Genomic DNA, 18,767 nt, shown 5'->3' on the forward strand with positions numbered 1-18,767 from the left:
GGACATGTTAAATATTTTTTAGCGGGGCAGCGGAACGGAGCCACGGATGCGGCCCCATTGAAGTGAATGGGTCCACATCGGAGCCGCCGAAAAGGCGGCTCAGATGCACACGACAGTTGTTTTTCTCGGCCTCCGTTCCGTTTTTTTTTTGTGGATAGGATGGGGACCTATTCATTTCAATGGGTCAGCAAAAAAATGCTGATAGTTCATCCATTTGTGTTCCGCGTCCGTTGTCCGCGTTTCCCTTTTTTCACATTTGCGGACAAGGATAGGCATTTATTACAAGGGATCTGTGGGAAAAAAATTGATCCTCCAAAAAAAAAAGTTTTTTGGGCATACGCACAATTTGCGGACGCAAAAAACAACTGTCGTGTGCATGAGGCCTTACCAACGTGTTGTACCTCCCAGTAACCAATCACGTGGCAGCATTCATCACCGGTCGCATCTGATTGGCTACTTAGATAGTTTAGTACAAATCGAAGCCGGCAAATTCGGACATGATCTGTAGATTCTGGCCGTGCTGCAAACTGCAGAGATTATATGGGGAGGTGCAGATGAAGCAAATGCAATAAATGCCAAATTGTTCCAGTGCATCTTGATGTATGAATAGAATGCCAGTACTACAGTAAAGACTGACACACGGGCAGAGCAGCAATAAGATTTGTGCACGGTTGTCACTCAGCATTGCACTGGAGAATGCTGGTTTACAGTGGTTATGGCCCTTGTCACCCAGCCTCCGCAACCTGCACCGCGACTACTGACAACCATGCGAACATTTCCGATTTTAGGAGCTCACACCAGTACATAGGAGAATTACAATTTCAGCAGTTTTCTATGGCATTCTTCATAAGATAAGAGAATTCCCTTCCATCACATTAACCCCCCCCCCCCCCCTAAGACAATAGATGTCACTTACACAGGCTTGGCGTTGAGACAATAACTCCCATCGTATCTCTTCCTCACGACCCCCGTGCTGAAGTCAGGGTTCTGGGTCTGCGCCGCGGTGGCCTGAGGGGACCTGGATTTGTGGCGACATTTGTGAAACAATGAGAAATACTCAGAGTAGGAGAAGCAGATCATGTCCACTACACCTTGTGAGGGGAGAGAAGAGCCTGGCGGAGGGGAGAAGGAGGCACTGACAGATGAAGCCTCCTGCCGGCTGAATGGAAGCAGATGGTGCGGGCTCTGGAATCAGCTGCTAAGTGCTCTTGATTATTTTTGGCCCTGGGAGGAAACGTCAAGGGATTTGAATGACCATATAAGACAACAATGGAGTAAAAACAGCGCTCTGGATCTATAGGTCCAAAGGCCGGGGGGGTTCACCTAGAGCACACGTGAGAATGACCCCCACTCCCCTGCTGGAAAGCTCCCACTGACCACAGAATGATCGTCCTCTGCACGTCTGACCCGCTACACCTGGCACAACCTGTTCAGATGCTGCTTCCCCCTTTATTTTTCAAAGCCGAACCCATGGCCCTAGTTTTGGTCCGCATCCGATCCACGTTTTTTTTGCAGATCAGATGCAGATCCATTTGTCTCAATGGCACTGTCCGTATCTGCATGTTTGTTCCGCGACCTTGCAAAAAAAAAAATAGAACAGAGGGCACGACTTACTGATCCGCAAAATGGGGAACGCACACGGCCGATATCCGTGTTTTGCAGACCGCAGAAAATGTATACAACCGCGTGCATGAGGCCTTAGACTGGGGTCCAAACAGACTGTAAGCCCTCGCGGGCAGGGACCTCTCTCTCCTTCTGTACCAGTTTGTTAAAAGGGTTGTCGTCTCACTTCAGTAAATGGCATTTATCATGTAGAGAAAGTTACTACAAGGCACTTACTAATGTATTGTGTCCATGTTGCCTCCTTTGCTGGCTGGATTCATTTTCCCATCACATTATACATTGGTCGTTTCCATGGTTACAGAACACTGTGCAATCCATCTGTGGTGGTCGTGCTTGCACAATATAGGAAAAAGCACCAGCCTATGTGCGCTCCCACGGTCCCGGCCACCAGAGAGGCTGACGCTTTTCCCTATAGGATGGTCGTAACCATGGAAACATTGCACTTGAAAAATAATAAATAATAATAATAATAAAATGTGGGGGAGGGAGAGATGTGTGACTACTATGAGAATTAGACCGTGTCACGTGGATCGGTGGTGCGCGCTGTTAGTAAATCTGGGGCATGTTAGGACTCCATTTAGCCACGTCCACCTTTGTAGAATACTAATTAACGTAAAAAGTATCTAAAACATAATGGGGGTCATTTAAAAAGTTTCCCCCCTGCCCAGCCGTAGGATTCGGGTAAATTATGACGAGGCGTCAATCCTTGCCTGCAGCAGTTTTTTGCCAACATTTTCAGGCGCTAATGTTAGTAAATTTGCTGGACCGGCGAGGATGGCATAAAAATGCACATGTAACAAAATATTGTCAGATGGGCATTTAAAAAAATTGCAAAAAGGAGTCTCGAGACTATACGTGAGAAACTGGTGTAAAAATGTATGTAAGTGACCCCCCCCCCCATGGTGTTGCTAATGGCTGTAGTCAATAAGAATAGATATGACAGCTATAGTATAGGGTTGAGTCATGTGACAGTCACAGTCCATAGGAATACATTGTGTCATGTGACAGTCACAGTCCATAGGAATACATTGTGTCATGTGACAGTCAGTCCATAGGAATACATTGTGTCATGTGACAGTCAGTCCATAGGAATACATTGTGTCATGTGACAGTCAGTCCATAGGAATACATTGTGTCATGTGACAGTCACAGACCATAGGAATACAGTTTGTCATGTGACAGTCACAGACCATAGGAATACATTGTGTCATGTGACAGTCACAGACCATAGGAATACATTGTGTCATGTGACAGTCAGTCCATAGGAATACATTGTGTCATGTGACAGTCACAGACCATAGGAATACAGTGTGTCATGTGACAGTCACAGACCATAGGAATACAGTGTGTCATGTGACAGTCAGTCCATAGGAATACATTGTGTCATGTGACAGTCACAGACCATAGGAATACAGTGTGTCATGTGACAGTCAGTCCATAGGAATACAGTGTGTCATGTGACAGTCACAGACCATAGGAATACAGTTTGTCATGTGACAGTCACAGACCATAGGAATACAGTGTGTCATGTGACAGTCACAGTCCATAGGAATACATTGTGTCATGTGACAGTCACAGACCATAGGAATACACTGTGTCATGTGACAGTCACAGTCCACAGGAATACATTGTGTCATGTGACAGTCACAGTCCACAGGAATACATTGTGTCATGTGACAGTCACAGACCATAGGAATACACTGTGTCATATAAGAGCTGCCGTCCGGATACTGAGGGTCATGCATCTCTGTATACAGGTATCACTCTTTCCCTTCCACTTCATACATTGAATTGTGGATGTGAGGTTACATGGAGGTAGCCATGACAAACACAGGGAAATCCTCCATTCTTTACACTGCGGGTACTGAAATTCTGACATCAGTCATATGATTTTGGAGCTGCTCAGTAGCTGGTATCACACGTTGGTGCTGATGTCATGATAACATTTCTATGACTGTGTATTTGCTCCACAGAGAATGAGCTAATGTGTATAGTAGCCTTTAGATACACCAGTATCACACATGATGGGCTTAGATACAGCAGTTAGTATCACATATGATGGGCTTAGATACAGCAGTTGGTCTCAGACACGATACGATGCAGTTAGTCTCAGACATGATACGCTTAGATACATCGGTTAGTTTAGATACAGCAGTCAGCATCACACATGATGGGCTTAGATACAGCAGTTAGTATCACACATGATGGGCTTAGATACATCAGTTAGTATCACACATGATGGGCTTAGATACAGCAGTTAGTATCACACATGATGGGCTTAGATACATCAGTTAGTATCACACATGATGGGCTTAGATACAGCAGTTAGTATCACACATGATGGGCTTAGATACAGCAGTTAGTATCACACATGATGGGCTTAGATACAGCAGTCAGCATCACACATGATGGGCTTAGATACAGCAGTCAGCATCACACATGATGGGCTTAGATACTCTTGCCGGTCCAGCACAGCTGTAATAAGGTGCCATTGTCCCGTCTTTCAGTCTGGCTCTGTAGGGTGCTGGGCCCTTTCTCCCCTCTCCGGTAGGTGCAGCAGTTATCAGGGTGGGGGAGGGGATCTGTCTGGAGGAGCTGATTGTATATGTAATAATGGGATGGGGGTGGGGGTGTATGGACAAAGACACTGGCAGGCCTTATGTCCCCATGCGGTGATGCTCTCTGCCACCGCATTGTCATTGGGCACATTGTCCGCCCTGGGAGGAAGGAGGGGGTCCGTAGGGGTCTTCAGCTGCCAGGGTCCCGGCCACCTCCCTGCCGGGTTTTCCACGCAAGCTTAGTCTTTGTTCTGTCTGCGATTGCGTTCAGTGGTTACGTTTTTTTTCAGGCGGATGCCATCAGTTTTGATGCGTTTTTCACATAACGCAGAAATGAGGCGTGAAGAACATGTACAGAGACCCAATGAAATGAATGGGCCAGGATTCAGTGCAGGCGCATTGCACCCGTATGGAAAAATCGCTGGTGTGATAGGGGCCTCAATGAGAGGCATCCTTCTCTTCCCTGTAAGATCCACTCCTGTGTTGGATTTTAAAAAACTGCGCCAAAACCTGCATCAAAACTGCAAGTATGAATTCAGCCTAAGGGCTCATGCACACGACCGTATGCCCTCCGAGACATACGGTCCGTAAGCGGGCTATATGTTTCGGAGCGGCATACATCGTGCACACGGGAGCGCACAGCACCATAGGTTACAATGATGCTGTGCGCATCGGACCGCCCGCGGGACTATTGTCCGCACTCATATGATATAGTGATTTATAATGCTGTGTCTACATTATGTACATACAGCAAAGGGTCATGCAGAGACACGCAGCATTATAAATCAGTATAAGGCCTCATGCACACGACCGTTGTTGTGTCCCGTGTCCGTTGTTCCGTTTTCCGTGATTTTCTGCGGACCCATTGACTTTCAATGGGTCCGTGGAAAACTCGGCTAATGCACCATTTGTCATCCGCGTCCGTGATCCGTGTTTTGAGTCCGTGAAAAAAATATGACCTGTCCTATTTTTTTCACGGACAACGGTTTGCGGTCCCATTCAAGTCAATGGGTCCGTGAAAAAACACGGAGGCACACAAGGTTGTCATCCGCGAGTCAGCGTCCATTTTTTTCCTATCATTTGCATCTTTCCTTCATGTCTAGAGATCCTCCAAAAATAAAGGAAGACGCACGGAAACAAAAACGGACATGGATCATGGAACAATGGAACCCCTTTTTGCGGACCGCAAAAAAATGCTGTCGTGTGTATGAGGCCTGAGGGCTAGTTCACACGATCGCGTGAAGCCCGTGCAATGCTGTGGACCGCAATGCACGGGCACCGTCCGTGGGGCAGGCGCATGGGGATTGCAGACCCATTCACTTGAATGGGTCCGCCATCCTTCCGTTCCGCAAAAAGATACAGCAAGTTCTATCTTTTTGCGGTGTGGAAGCACGGAACAGAAACCCCAAAAAGCACTCCATAGTGCTTCCATAGTGTTCCGTTCTTTCGTTCCGCACCGTTCCGCATCTCATTGAAATGAATGGGTCCGCATCCATGATGCTGAATGGGCACGGAACTGTGTCCGTGTATTGCGGATCCGCAAAGGGGATCCGCAATACGGCAACAGGCATCACACGTTCGTGTGAACGAGCCCTAAGGCCTCTTGCACACGAACGTATTTTCTTTTTTTTTTTACCGTTTTTTTTGCGGACCGTATGCGGAACCATTCACTTCAATGGGTCCGCAAAAAAAAAACTGAAGTTACTCTGTGTGCATTCCGTTTCCGTATGTCCGTTTTTCCATCCCACAAAAAAATAGAACATTTCCTATTATTATCCGCATTACGGACAAGGATAGGACTGTTCTATCGGGGGCCAGCTGTTCCGTTCCGCAAAATACGGAATGCACACGGACGTCACCTGTATTTTCTGCGGATACATTTTTTGCAGACCACAAAATACATACGGTCGTGTGCACGAGGCCTAATGCCGCACGCTCCTGTGAAACGAGCAGTGTCCATAAACGGGAAACACAGCATGATTTCCGCGCAGGACGCGCTCGTCTGAAACAGGCCTAAGGTTATTTCCACACGTGTCGTTTTGACGCACCTTTAATGTTAGGAGTGGACCATATAATGAGGGAAACAGTATACAGGAAAGATTCAACTGCATTCTTTTTAGGGTCCATTCACAAGTCCGTATGTGTTTTGCGGATCCGCAAAACACGGACACCTGCAATGTGCGATCCGCAATTTGCGGACAGCACATCACAGACACTATAATAGAAAATGCCTTTTCTGGTCCGCAATTGCGGACAAGAATTGCGAATCCCGAAAAAAGGATGCTGATCCCAAAGATGCAGATCCTGGAAATGCAGATTCCTATCCGTTCCAGCCCCATTAAAAGATAATGGGTCCGAAAATTGCGGAACAATTGCGGACCCAAATTACGAACGTGTGAATGGACCCTTAGAGTGCTGCCACACACAGTTTTGTGCTGTGCGATTTTTGGGCCAAAAACATGTCTGACTTGTTCAGCGTTTCTTGCTTAATTTATATGAAACGTACTTTTTTTTTTTTATATGTTGTGATAACATTGTAACCATTCATGGGTACCGTTATATGTTCCTCTATTTATATATACTGACGCCTCCATATTTCGCACATGTTTTTTTTTCAGCTACAAAAAAAAAAGTGGGAGAGAACACCAGCGATATTAAAAACAAATGCCATTGACCCCAATAATGCAACTCAAGGGTCAAAAAAAGGCTTCTAGAAGAAAAAAAAATGCCAGTTTATCCTTTATTTTAAATTCGGACCAAAATAGTGCACGCTGCAATTCTCTCTGCGCAGTCCGGTGGTCCGGGAGGAGTAAGGAACATATGACTTGGCCCACTGACTTTAAAGTGTCAGCGTTCAATCCGGGTGTTGTCCGTTCTACACTCGTCACGGACGTCTGAATGAGGATTTAAAGGGGTTGTCCAGGATTGTCTACCAGCACCAACCAGCTGTTCTGCAGACGCATATCAGTCGGTGGTGGAACCCCACAGCTCCCTGTGTTGTGCATGGAACTGCAGCACTGCTCCTATTGAATAGCACCAGGGCTACTGCAGAACAGCTGACTGGCAGGGGCCCAGCGTGTCAGACCCCCGCTGATCAGTCACCTATGTCCTATGCTGTGGATAGGCCTCCAATTGTAAAATCCTAGACAATCCCTTTAAGAGGCATTGCTTCTAGGTGAGAATAGTTCCATAGACATATAGCACCTGACAGACCGCAGTACTGCAGCAGTGTGCACGAGTCCGAATTTACAGAGGATCGCCTTCACTCATCGCATTATAAGCAGCACAACAGCTGTGTGAACGACAGCAGCCTTTAAAGAATGATTCTATTCACTGACATAGTAACATAGTACATAAGGCCGAAAAAAGACATCTGTCCATCCAGTTCGGCCTGTTATCCTGCAAGTTGATCCAGAGGAAGGCAAAAAAAAAAAACTGTGAGGTAGAAGCCAATTTTTCCCACTTAAGGGGAATAAAAAATTCCTTCCCAACTCCAATCAGGCAATCAGTATAACTCATTGCGGTCCACAGCACGGGCACCCAGTGTTTTACCATTTAGTATGTACGGGTGACTTGCATTATTCCTTCCCATGTGCATAACCTTACATTTGTCAGTGTTAAACCTCATCTGCCACTTCTCTGCCCAAGACTCCAATCTATCTAGATCCCTCTGTAGCCATATATTGTCATCTGTAATATATATACACAGTAAACTGTCCTCTTCCATGTCAATTACTTTACACAGTTTAGTGTCATCTGCAAAAATTTATATTTTACTGTGCAAGCCTTCTACAAGATTATTAATAAATATATTGAAGAGAATAGGGCCCAATACTGACCCCTGAGGTACCCCACTAGTGACAGTGATCAAATCTGAGTGTGTACCGTTAATAACCACCCTATCACTCCAGTTACTTACCCAGATACAGATGTTTTCTCCCAGTCCAAGCATTTTCATTTTATATACTAACCTTTTATGCGGTACAAATATACGACATCCATTGATTCACCGCTGTCAAGTCTAGAACTTACCTCCTCATAGAAACTGATTAAATTAGTCAGACATGACTGATCCCTCATGAAGCCATGCTGATATGGCCTTATTTGCTTATTTTCATTGAGGTACTCCAAGGTAGCATCTCTTAGAAAACCTTCAGTTTACCCACGACAGATGTTAAACTTACCGGCCTATAGTTTCCAGGCTCTGTTTTTGGACCCTTTTTGAATATTGGCTATGCTATGCGCCAATCCTGTGGAACACTCCCTGTCAGTATAGAGTCTGCAAATATCAGAAATAAGGTTCTGGCTATGACATTACTTAATTCTCTTAGGATACGGGGGTGTATGCCATCTGGTCCTGGCGATTTGTCTATTTTAATCTTTTTATGACACCGCTGTACTTCTTCCTGGGTCAGACAGGGCACTTTTAATGAGGAATTTACTTTTACATTCTGCATTTCATCTGACAGTTTATTTTTCTCAGTGCATACAGAGGGCCGACACCTTCAGATTTATACTTTTTACCATTTATATAATGGAAGAACATTTTAGGGTTAGTTTTGCTCTCTTTGGCAATTCATCTCTCGGTCTCTAGTTTGGCTGCTTTTATTTGTTTTTTACATATTCAATTTTTTTCCTTATAGTTTTTCAGTGCTTCCTCGCTACCCTTCTGTTTTGGTGATTTGTCATTTATTGCTTTCTTTACAGTTCTATTTATCCACATTGGTTTCTTCTTGTTCCTTAACCTTTTATTCCCATACGGTATGTACCTCTCACAATGAGATTTTAGGATGCTTTTAAAAATATCCCATTTTGTGGCTGTATTTTTATTTTTGAGGACTTTGTCCCAGTTAGTTAGGCCCATGGCCTCTCTTAGTTGGCTAAATTTAGCTTTTTTGAAGTTTGGTATTTTTGTTCCTCCCTGTAGAAACGCTCTTTTGAATGACAATTGGAAGGTTATTACTTTATGGTCACTATTTCCCAGGTGTCCCCCGACCTGCACGTCTGTGGTTCTGTCAGGCCTATTGGTTAATACTAAGTCCAGTATGGCCGTCCCTCTAGTCGGGTCCTGAACCAGTTGGGAGAGGTAATTGTCTTTGGTTATTGCCAAGAACCTGTTTCCTTTATGAGATGTACAGGTTTCAGTTTCCTAGTCTATATCTGGGTAGTTGAAGTCCCCCATAATAACCACCTCATTATGATTTGCCGCCTTGTCTGTCTGATTTAGTAGTAGATTTTCTGTGGACTAATTTATTATTGTTTTTGCCTCTATGTATTTCTACCCACAGTGACTCCACATGTTCATGTCCCTCACTTATATCTCCTCAGACTGTGGGCTTTAGTCATATCAATCATCCAGCCATGTCTCAGTTATTCCCACTCCATCACCAGTTTTATTAGTCAGGCTTCTGGCATTAGTATACATACAATTAAGAGGTTTATGTATATTTTTTACCCTACACCTTTCCTTCTGAACTGTTCTAGTCCCTCCTTCCATTCCTCCCCCAGTCCCACTACCTTGCCCCCCGGTCTCTATCTGCTCTATCTTCCCGTCCTATAATGTAATTGCCCCCCCCCAGTCCCTAGTTTAAACACTCCTCCAACCTTCTAGCCACCCTCTCCCCCAACACAGCTGCCCCGTCCCCATTGAGGTGCAGCCCGTCCCTACGATAGAGCCTGTAGCCGATAGAGAAGTCGGCCCAGTTCTCCAGGAACCCAAACCCCTCTTTCCTACACCAGATCTGGAGCCACTTGTTCCCCTCCCTCATCTCCTGCTGCCTTTCCTGTGTGGCTCGTGGTACCGACAGTATTTCGGAAAATACTACCTTTGAGGTCCTTGCCCTAAGCTTTTGACCTAAATCCCTAAAATAATTTTTAAGGACTCTCCACCTACCTCTGACTTTGTCATTGGTTCTGATATGGACTATGACCGCTGGGTCTTCTCCAGCCCCTCCCAGTAATCTGTCAACCCGATCCGCGATGTGACGAATTTGAGCGCCTGAAGACAACACACAGTTCGATGATCCCAGTCTTTGTGACAGATCGCCCTATCTGTACCCCTAATAATGGAGTCTCCCACCACCAGCGCCCGTCTGCCCTGCTCCCCTGGTTACTGGAGCTGACATTCCCCTGACTGGCAGAGGAAGTGTCCGGCTGCAGCAGTGCCGTCCCCGGACTGACATCCCCCTCCTCTGCCAACCGTGCACACTTGTTGGGGTGTGTCAGATCAGGGCTAGCCTCCCTGGCACTCTTCCCTCTACCCTGCTTTCTAACTGTTACCCAGCTACCTACCTCACTTTCCTCAGCCTCTTCGCTACCACCCTCCCCCACATCTACCCCATAGAGCGCTTGCTCAGTGAGCAGAAAACTCTTCTCCAAATTGTCAACGCCTCTCAGTGATGAAACTCGCCCGGTTAGATACTCGACGTGCGATTCCAAACGGGCAATTTGCTCACATTTTGAACAAAGATATGCACCCTCTAACGCTGTTCCAGGACTGCAGACATCAGACACGATGTGCACTGGACGGCGCTGTCAATAATGGAACACATACTAATGGGGATTACACAAGAAAGAGAAAAATACAATATGGTGCAGTGATAAGAATCTAACTTACTGTAGTCCCCTCCTAAAGTCCCCGACTCTGAAGTCACGTAATCTGAAGCAGAGACCTCGATTACGTCCCTGTAAGGATGTGTAGTCCTTGGCTCATATACATACGCACAGTGGCGTCGCTACAGGTCATTCCTTGCCCCCCGGGGTGCCCACCCCTGATTCGCTGCTGCGCCCGGCCGCCCGCCCGCACTACTGAGTGAGTGATTCACAAATCACAACACAGGCAACATACACAGACATGACAGATGGGGAGGGGGTGGGGGGGGGGCGTTCGGACCCAGCGGAGGCAGAGCGTGCAGGGCGGGCGCAGGCTGGGAGTGCGGCAGCCGCAGAGTTGACATCACCACGTAAAGCTGCGTGCCTGCCCGCCCGTGCGAACGCTTGCTTCTGTTCTGCAGCTCTGCTACTGCGTCTGCTAGTGTCAGTGAGCCTGTCTGTGCCCAGCCCAGGCCCCAGCCTCGGACAGGAGAGGAGGACTGTGTGTGGCAACTTCCCAAGAACTCTGCCCGTCCCTGCCCCGGCCGGCCCCTAGGCAAGCTAAGAAGTAAACAAAGTAAGAATAAAAAGGTTTTAAAAAATTATGCACCCCCACTACCTCGCCTCATGGCCTGCTTGCGCCCAGCCCCTCCTCAACCCTGATACCCCTATAACTTAGGGGTATCAGGGTACATTATACAGGGGTAATATACAAACCGGATTCCCAAAAAGTTGTGACACTATACAAATCGTGAATAAAACTGAATGCAATGATGTGGAGGTGCCAACTTCTAATATTTTATTCAGAATAGAACATAAATCACAGAACAAAAGTTTAAATTGAGAAAATGTACCATTTTAAGGGAAAAATATGTTGAATCAGAATTTCATGGTGTCAACAAATCCCCAAAAAGTTGGGACAAGGCCATTTTCACCACTGTGTGGCATCTCCCCTTCTTCTTACAACACTCAACAGACGTCTGGGGACCGAGGAGACCAGTTTCTCCAGTTTAGAAATAGGAATGCTCTCCCATTCTTGTCTAATACAGGCCTCTAACTGTTCCATCGTCTTGGGCCTTCTTTGTTGCACCTTCCTCCTTATGATGCGCCAAATGTTCTCTATAGGTGAAAGATCTGGACTGCAGACTGGCCATTTCAGTACCCGGATCCTTCTCCTACGCAGCCATGATGTTGTGATTGATGCAGAATGTGGTCTGGCATTATCTTGTTGGAAAATGCAGGGTCTTCCCTGAAAGAGATGACGTCTGGATGGGAGCAGATGTTGTTCTAGAACCTGAATATATTTTTCTGCATTGATGGTGCCTTTCCAGACATGCAAGCTGCCCATGCCACACGCACTCATGCCACCCCATACCATCAGAGATGCAGGCTTCTGAACTGAGCGTTGATAACAACTTGGGTTGTCCTTGTCCTTTTTGGTCGGGATGACATGGCGTCCCAGATTTCCAAAAAGAACTTTGAATCGTGCCTCGTCTGACCACAGAACAGTCTTCCATTTTGCCACACTCCATTTTAAATGATCCCTGGCCCAGTGAAAACGCCTGAGCTTGTGGATCTTGCTTAGAAATGGCTGCTTCTTTGCACTGTAGAGTTTCAGCTGGCAACGGCGGATGGCGCGGTGGATTGTGTTCACTGACAATGGTTTCTGGAAGTATTCCTGAGCCCATTCTGTGATTTCCTTTACAGTAGCATTCCTGTTTGTGGTGCAGTGTCGTTTAAAGGCCTGGAGATCACGGGCATCCAGTATGGTTTTACGGCCTTGACCCTTACGCACAGAGATTGTTCCAGATTCTCTGAATCTTCGGATGATGTTATGCACAGTTGATGATGATAGATGCAAAGTCTTTGCAGTTTTTTGCTGGGTAACACCTTTCTGATATTGCTCCACTATCTTTCTGTGCAACATTGTGGGAATTGGTGATCCTTTACCCATCTTGGCTTCTGAGAGACACTGCCACTCTGAGAAGCTCTTTTTATTCCCAATCATGTTGCCAATTGACCTAATTAGTGTTAATTGGTCTTCCAGCTCTTCGTTAGGCTCAAATTTACTTTTTCCAGACTCTTATTGCTACTTGTTCCAACTTTTGGGGGATTTGTTGACACCGTGAAAATTTGAATCAACGTATTTTTCCTTTAAAATTATACATTTACTCGGATTAAACGTTTGATCTGTCATCTACGTTCTATTACAAATAAAATATTGACATTTGCCATCTCCACATCATTGCATTCAGTTTTTATTCACAATTTGTTTAGTGTCCCAACTTTTTGGGAATCCGGTTTGTAACGAAGGACCCCTGTATAATGTCCCCTGATAGCACTGAGTCCTCCTCAGTTATATTACCCTTGTATATTGTACCCTGATACCCCTTAGTTATAATATTACACATAATGTCCCCTGATACCGCTCAGTTATATAACTGAGGGGTATCAGGGTACATTATTATACAGGGGTAATATAACTCAGGAGGCCTATCAGGCATTAAACGGTGGTAATATAAGTTATTTTACCCCCTGTATAATGTACCCTGATACCCCTTGGTTATATTATCCCCTGTATAATGTACCCCGATTACCCTCAGTTATATTACCCCTGTGTAAGGGGTATCAGGGTGCATTATACAGGGGTAACATAACTGAGGAGTGCTATCCTATCAGGGACGTAATACAGGAGTAATGTAAGCTATATTACCCCTTTATAATGTCTGATAGCCCTCCTCAGTTATATTACACCCAATGTACCCTGATACCCCTTAATTATATTACCCCAGCGCCAGGGGTGTAGCTGCAGGGGAAGCGGCTGCTTTAGTATTTTTCAGTAGTATGATTAGCTGGTGAAAATTATTAGTGCCCCCCCCCCATTTTAAACTGTATCTTCTGTGCCCCCCCTACATATTGATCCTAGAGTCGCCACTGCATACGCAGCCCCTGGAACGATACATCCTGGGAGTATTTACTTTGGTTTGCTTTAAGCATTTTTGCTCGGCTGCATCAGATTTCGAGGGGAGTTTTCCTCTGGGAGTTCCCTGTATAATTCAGCCATTGTGCATTGTATGAATGACACGTATAACGATAAACGTGGAGGCCGCAGCATCGACCACGAGGGACCTACACTAGTATCCTTCATCTATACAGGGGTCCAGGATATGACAGACTGTGCTATACAGAGCTGCAGGGGAGGGGGGGGTGTTTTTGCTCCAAAAAGACAAAAAGGGCAGCATAATATTTTTTTTTTTAACTCTATATCATCAATGATGCTGAACAGCTGGAGGGTAAAATGTGACAACTGATCTTAAGAGGCAGTAATTGTGCTCAGAAAAGTTGTCACTTCTCTTCTCCTGCTGCAGGGGGCGATAATGCGCTCAGGAAAAGGTTCCTCCCAGGGAATGCGAGACTCATATCAAATTTGACTGGACTGGCCCCTTTAACAGCGAAGCCATCTCTCACCTGTTGCTGTTCTGCGGGGGCCGATGAGAGGACTTGGGGGGCTCGGCATTGACGCTGTTGCACTGCCGTTGCTTTTGATGGTGCTGGCCCGTTGGCTGGTTGGTGCTGTTGTCCGAGAGACTCTGTTCGATAGCCATCTGTATGAGTTCTTCTTCGCTCAGGCTGCTGTAGAGGCTGTATTCCTCTGAGCCTAAAATGCACTGGGGGGGCCCCGAAGTAGAAACCCGCGTCGCCATGTCTGAAACTAAAGGGAGAGAGATAGGAAAAAAGCCTAAAGACATTTACAAAATATACATAGATGCAAGGGGTTAAAGGGGTTATCCCATGAATTTAAAACTCTTTTTTTTACTCACATATCTGGAAAACTTTCTTCCCTTTCTATGGGTGGGCAGCAGTTCCTGCATCTACCAGGGTGCATTCCAATAAGCTATTGTTAACACCTTTCACCCCTTGCATAGAAAATAGTCCCTCACATATAGCCCCAGAGATACACACAGTATATCATGCCCCCATCTCCTCGCTCCCCTCAATTTCCCTCTCTACCGTCTACACATTTCTATGAATTTAGAAGCAGGGATGAATAATTCTGGGCCAGTTTAGGGCTCATGCACACAGCCGTTGCCCAGCCGTGCAGGTATTGCGACCGCAAACAGCGGGTCCGCAATATACAGGCACGGGCCATGTGCAAACCGTATCACGGATACGGACCCATTCACTTGAATGGGTATGGAATCCGTAAGGTCTGGTGGGGAACGGAGGCACGGAACCCCACGGAAGCACTACGGAGTGTGCGAACCACGAAAATATTGAATATTTTTTGCAGTGCCGACAGATCATGGGTCTGAATCCGTCTGCGGCAGCTGCACAGATGGTGCCTGTGCATTGGGGACCGCAAATTTGCGCGGAACGGCCTTGTGAATGAGCCCTCACTATGAGATCATTACGCCAGCGCGGAAAGCAGGGAAGCTACTGAGCATGTCAGTCCACCTCTGAATGCAGGAGAAGGTGGACCAGAAGGAGAAACAGCAGGGGGCGCCACCAAAGAGGAAAATGCGATGTATATTTTATTGCACGTATATTGCAATAATACTTCATACGCCATGTTCTTTTCACAGTATAGTAAGTCCTTTTGTGCGGGGTAACCCCTTTAATAAGAGGAGTGGGCTGATCTTGTGGGAGGTCACAGAGTTATATAGTGGGAGCAGCAGGGTCTCACAGCAGCACAGTGTATTTCAGGAGAGCAGTATGCTGATCTTGTAATGGGAAGCGACCTGTTCCCTCATGTGGTGATGTCAGCGAGGACAGGGCTGTGTATGATGATGGTAGTAGTAGTTATAATAATTATTGGTGTCCCCGGCAATCAGCGGTGAGTGTGTGAGAGGCGATTACAGCGCAGAGGACATCAGATGACAAGAATCAAACTTTCCATACAGTCAGAGGAATGTGAGGAATTATAATACTATAAAGACCGATATTACAAGCCCCCCGGTCTCCTAAGTGATATCACATGGCAGAAGGCAACTCCTCGCTGCCATTGTAAGAACCACTGTCATGATGTGTAGTGCCAGGCATGGCCCCTAGAGGGCGCTGTCACTTAGACTAGACAGACCTGCTGTGGGCATACTGGGCACTCAGTCTGGTCACCTTGTCGGGTGGAACCATCAGGGGGACGCTCTTGTTTGGGTGTACTCTGGATGGCAATGTGCATAGGATAACTTTGGCACCTTGGCTGGTACTATCGGGCATTCCAGCTGGCACTATTCATTAGGGTACCGTCTGGCATCACTATTTATGGAATTAGTCTGGGCAAATTGGCTGGCACTATCCATGGGTTACTCTGTCTGGGAGTTTACACTTTAACTGGCACTTCGGCTGCCATTGTTCACCTTAGCTGTCTCTAATCATGGTGGGCTCTGGTTAATACTATACATTTGGGCATTCTGGCTGGCAGTATACATTGGGGCGCTGTAAATCGGGATGGGAGACATCCGCCATGCCCAGTGGGAGCACACCAGCTTTCCCTAATATGGGGGCATTCTCACTGGCACTATACACTGTGGCACTGGCACTACTACTGTAGCCTGTACTATGAAATGGGCGCGAATGAGGGCATTCTGTCTGGTAGTATACAGGGAGACACTCTAGCGGCCACTGTTTATAGGGGCACTGTCATGGGGGCACATGGGATGTCAGAATTTGATGGCGGGCCTGTGTCTCTGCATAGTGGACCATTATGGTTGTAACAGGACAATGAGAACGCTCGGTCAACTCTGCTATTTCACTCCCTGGCATGTGCCAGTTCCAGCCATTTATTATCAGATCAGCCCTGGCACAGTAATCTGTTTCTGGAGCGCCAGGACTTCTCATAGGTCAGATAATTTTATATCCAAGCATCATGATTCTTAATCTTGCAGCACATGGATCTTTCCAAATAAACAGCCCCCCCCCCCCATCCCATCTGTTTGACCGGACGCCCCAATCAATCATGGGTCCGGCTATCACGCGGAAGAAACACGTGTCAAATATCAGCACATTAATAATACCCCGGCATAACATAAACATCATCTGGTCCTCAGTGTGCCCATGTGTACCCACATACAACAAGACGCTGGCATTTGTTTACGTCTGCTCCTAAAATAATCATGCACCCCCATAAATTAGAAAATGGGGCTCTCTCTCCTCCCAAGACCATCTGCTTCTATGAGCTGTCAGAGTACTAGCGGCAAAGAACTGCGGCAGGTGAACCGCCTGTCGGATCCGTGCTGCCGCTAGTGCACGTGTGCCCCCGGACTACCGCTCCGGCTCCATTGACTATAATGGAGGCGGTCCGGAGTTCTGGCGGCAGCACGGAAAACATGCTGAGAGGTGAGCGGCATAAAAGTATGACATGTACCTTTATTCAGCTGCCTCTCAGCATGTTTGCCGTGCTGCCGCCAGAATTCCGGACCGCCCCCATTATAGTCAATGGAGCCGGAGCGGTAGTCCGGGGGCACGCGTGCACTAGTGGCAGCACGGATCCGACAGGCGGTTCACCCACTGGAACAGCCTGCCGCAGCTCCTTGCCGCTAGTGTGAAACTCCAGCATTTCTAGATTGGCCTGTACATTTTCATGGCTATGTATAAACTCTGTCATTCCAGTTTTCTGCTCATGAACCAGGAATATCAGGATGAATACAGCTATAGGGCTGCAGCAGTGCATGGATTTTTGGGAAGATAGAAAATATAATCATGAAGATAAAACCTGTAATTATTATTTGTTATTATTTATTATTATTTATAATTATTTATAATTATTATTATTATTTATGTCTGTAAAGCGCTGTGGAATATATCTGCGCTATATAAGTGCATAAAATAAAATAAAAAATTATTATTATTATGCACTAATTAATGCAATAAACCATAATTGACAGAATGTTGCCAAAAATTGAAAACGATTGTAGAATAAACCACTTATAAAAAGCTACAGTTGCCACTAGTAACTAGAATTTGCAAATTAAAAGTGACTTTATCAAGCACAATCTATCAGCATTCATTACTCTTGCTCTGGTTGCTATGGGTTACACCATTGTATGTATCAGTAAATAACCGCATTGTTGTCATGTAATCCCTGGTATAATGACATATGTTACAATATTCCAATATTCACACGTGCATTACCTTAATCTGCAGAATAGATGCAAGGAGGACCCTGATCCTGGGGTTCACAAACTTCTCATCTAGTGCACCCTTCCAGATCCCTCTGCTGCAGGTCTTCAGTGTGACTCCCAGAAACCTGTGTCTAGAAGTTGCAATGTATTTCTGGAGCAGCACATGATCAGAAGTGACAAGCCAAAGAGTTAGTCAGCCCTGTATCTCAGATTTCCAGAGTGGTGATTACAGGACACTTCTCCCCCTGTTACATCAGTCTGCGGAGCAGAGCCCCTGGGCATGCAGACCCACAGACTGGCACACCAGTTAGACCTGCAATTGCATCACTGTTTATCTGCCCTGAGAAGGAGCCCATATATGGAGAAGTTACTGGGAAAGTAGAAGTAATAAGCCTGTGTATTCCCCAAATACAGAGACCTGGGGGAAGATGTCATCACCAGCAACACGAATCAGAGCGAATCTCACCGCCACATCTAATAACAGAAACAAAGGAAAAACTGCCACACAATATTATAGAAAGAAATAACAAAGCGACTACCCCCATGTAACGTAATAATCTCATAAACATAAGAGACTCTGCCCTGATCACGGAGGGCAGTATTATAGTAGTTATATTCTTGTACATAGGAGCAGTATTATAGTAGTTATATTCTTGTACATAGGAGCAGTATTATAGTAGTTATATTCTTGTGCATAGGGGCAGTATTATAGTAGTTATATTATTGTACATAGGAGCAGTATTATAGTAGTTATATTCTTGCACATAGGAGCAGTATTATAGTAGTTATATTCTTGTACATAGGAGCAGTATTATAGTAGTTATATTCTTGTACATAGGAGCAGTATTATAGTAGTTATATTCTTGTACATAGGGGC

The 18,767-nt window shown here is 45.9% G+C and overlaps 1 protein-coding gene across 2 annotated transcripts in view; it reads right to left on the reverse strand.

The window, feature by feature from the left end:
- The window catches only part of ASB2 (ankyrin repeat and SOCS box containing 2), a 42,915-nt gene extending 24,732 nt beyond the window's left edge, over window positions 1-18,183 (reverse strand). The window contains exons 1-3 of one of the 2 annotated variants that reach the window (XM_044271192.1): window positions 17,901-18,182; window positions 14,241-14,484; window positions 917-1,018 (exon numbers count right to left, since the gene is read on the reverse strand). In XM_044271192.1, coding sequence (XP_044127127.1) covers window positions 917-1,018; window positions 14,241-14,476 — 338 coding nt within the window. In that variant the 5' untranslated portion in view covers window positions 14,477-14,484; window positions 17,901-18,182. Of the gene's footprint in view, window positions 1-916; window positions 1,019-14,240; window positions 14,485-17,900 lie in introns of both variants that reach the window. The other variant, XM_044271193.1, reaches the window with a different exon arrangement.
- Window positions 18,184-18,767: the final 584 nt, after the last annotated feature.

The sequence above is a fragment of the Bufo gargarizans genome, chromosome 11 (assembly GCF_014858855.1).
Source record: "Bufo gargarizans isolate SCDJY-AF-19 chromosome 11, ASM1485885v1, whole genome shotgun sequence".
Lineage (NCBI taxonomy): Eukaryota > Metazoa > Chordata > Amphibia > Anura > Bufonidae > Bufo > Bufo gargarizans.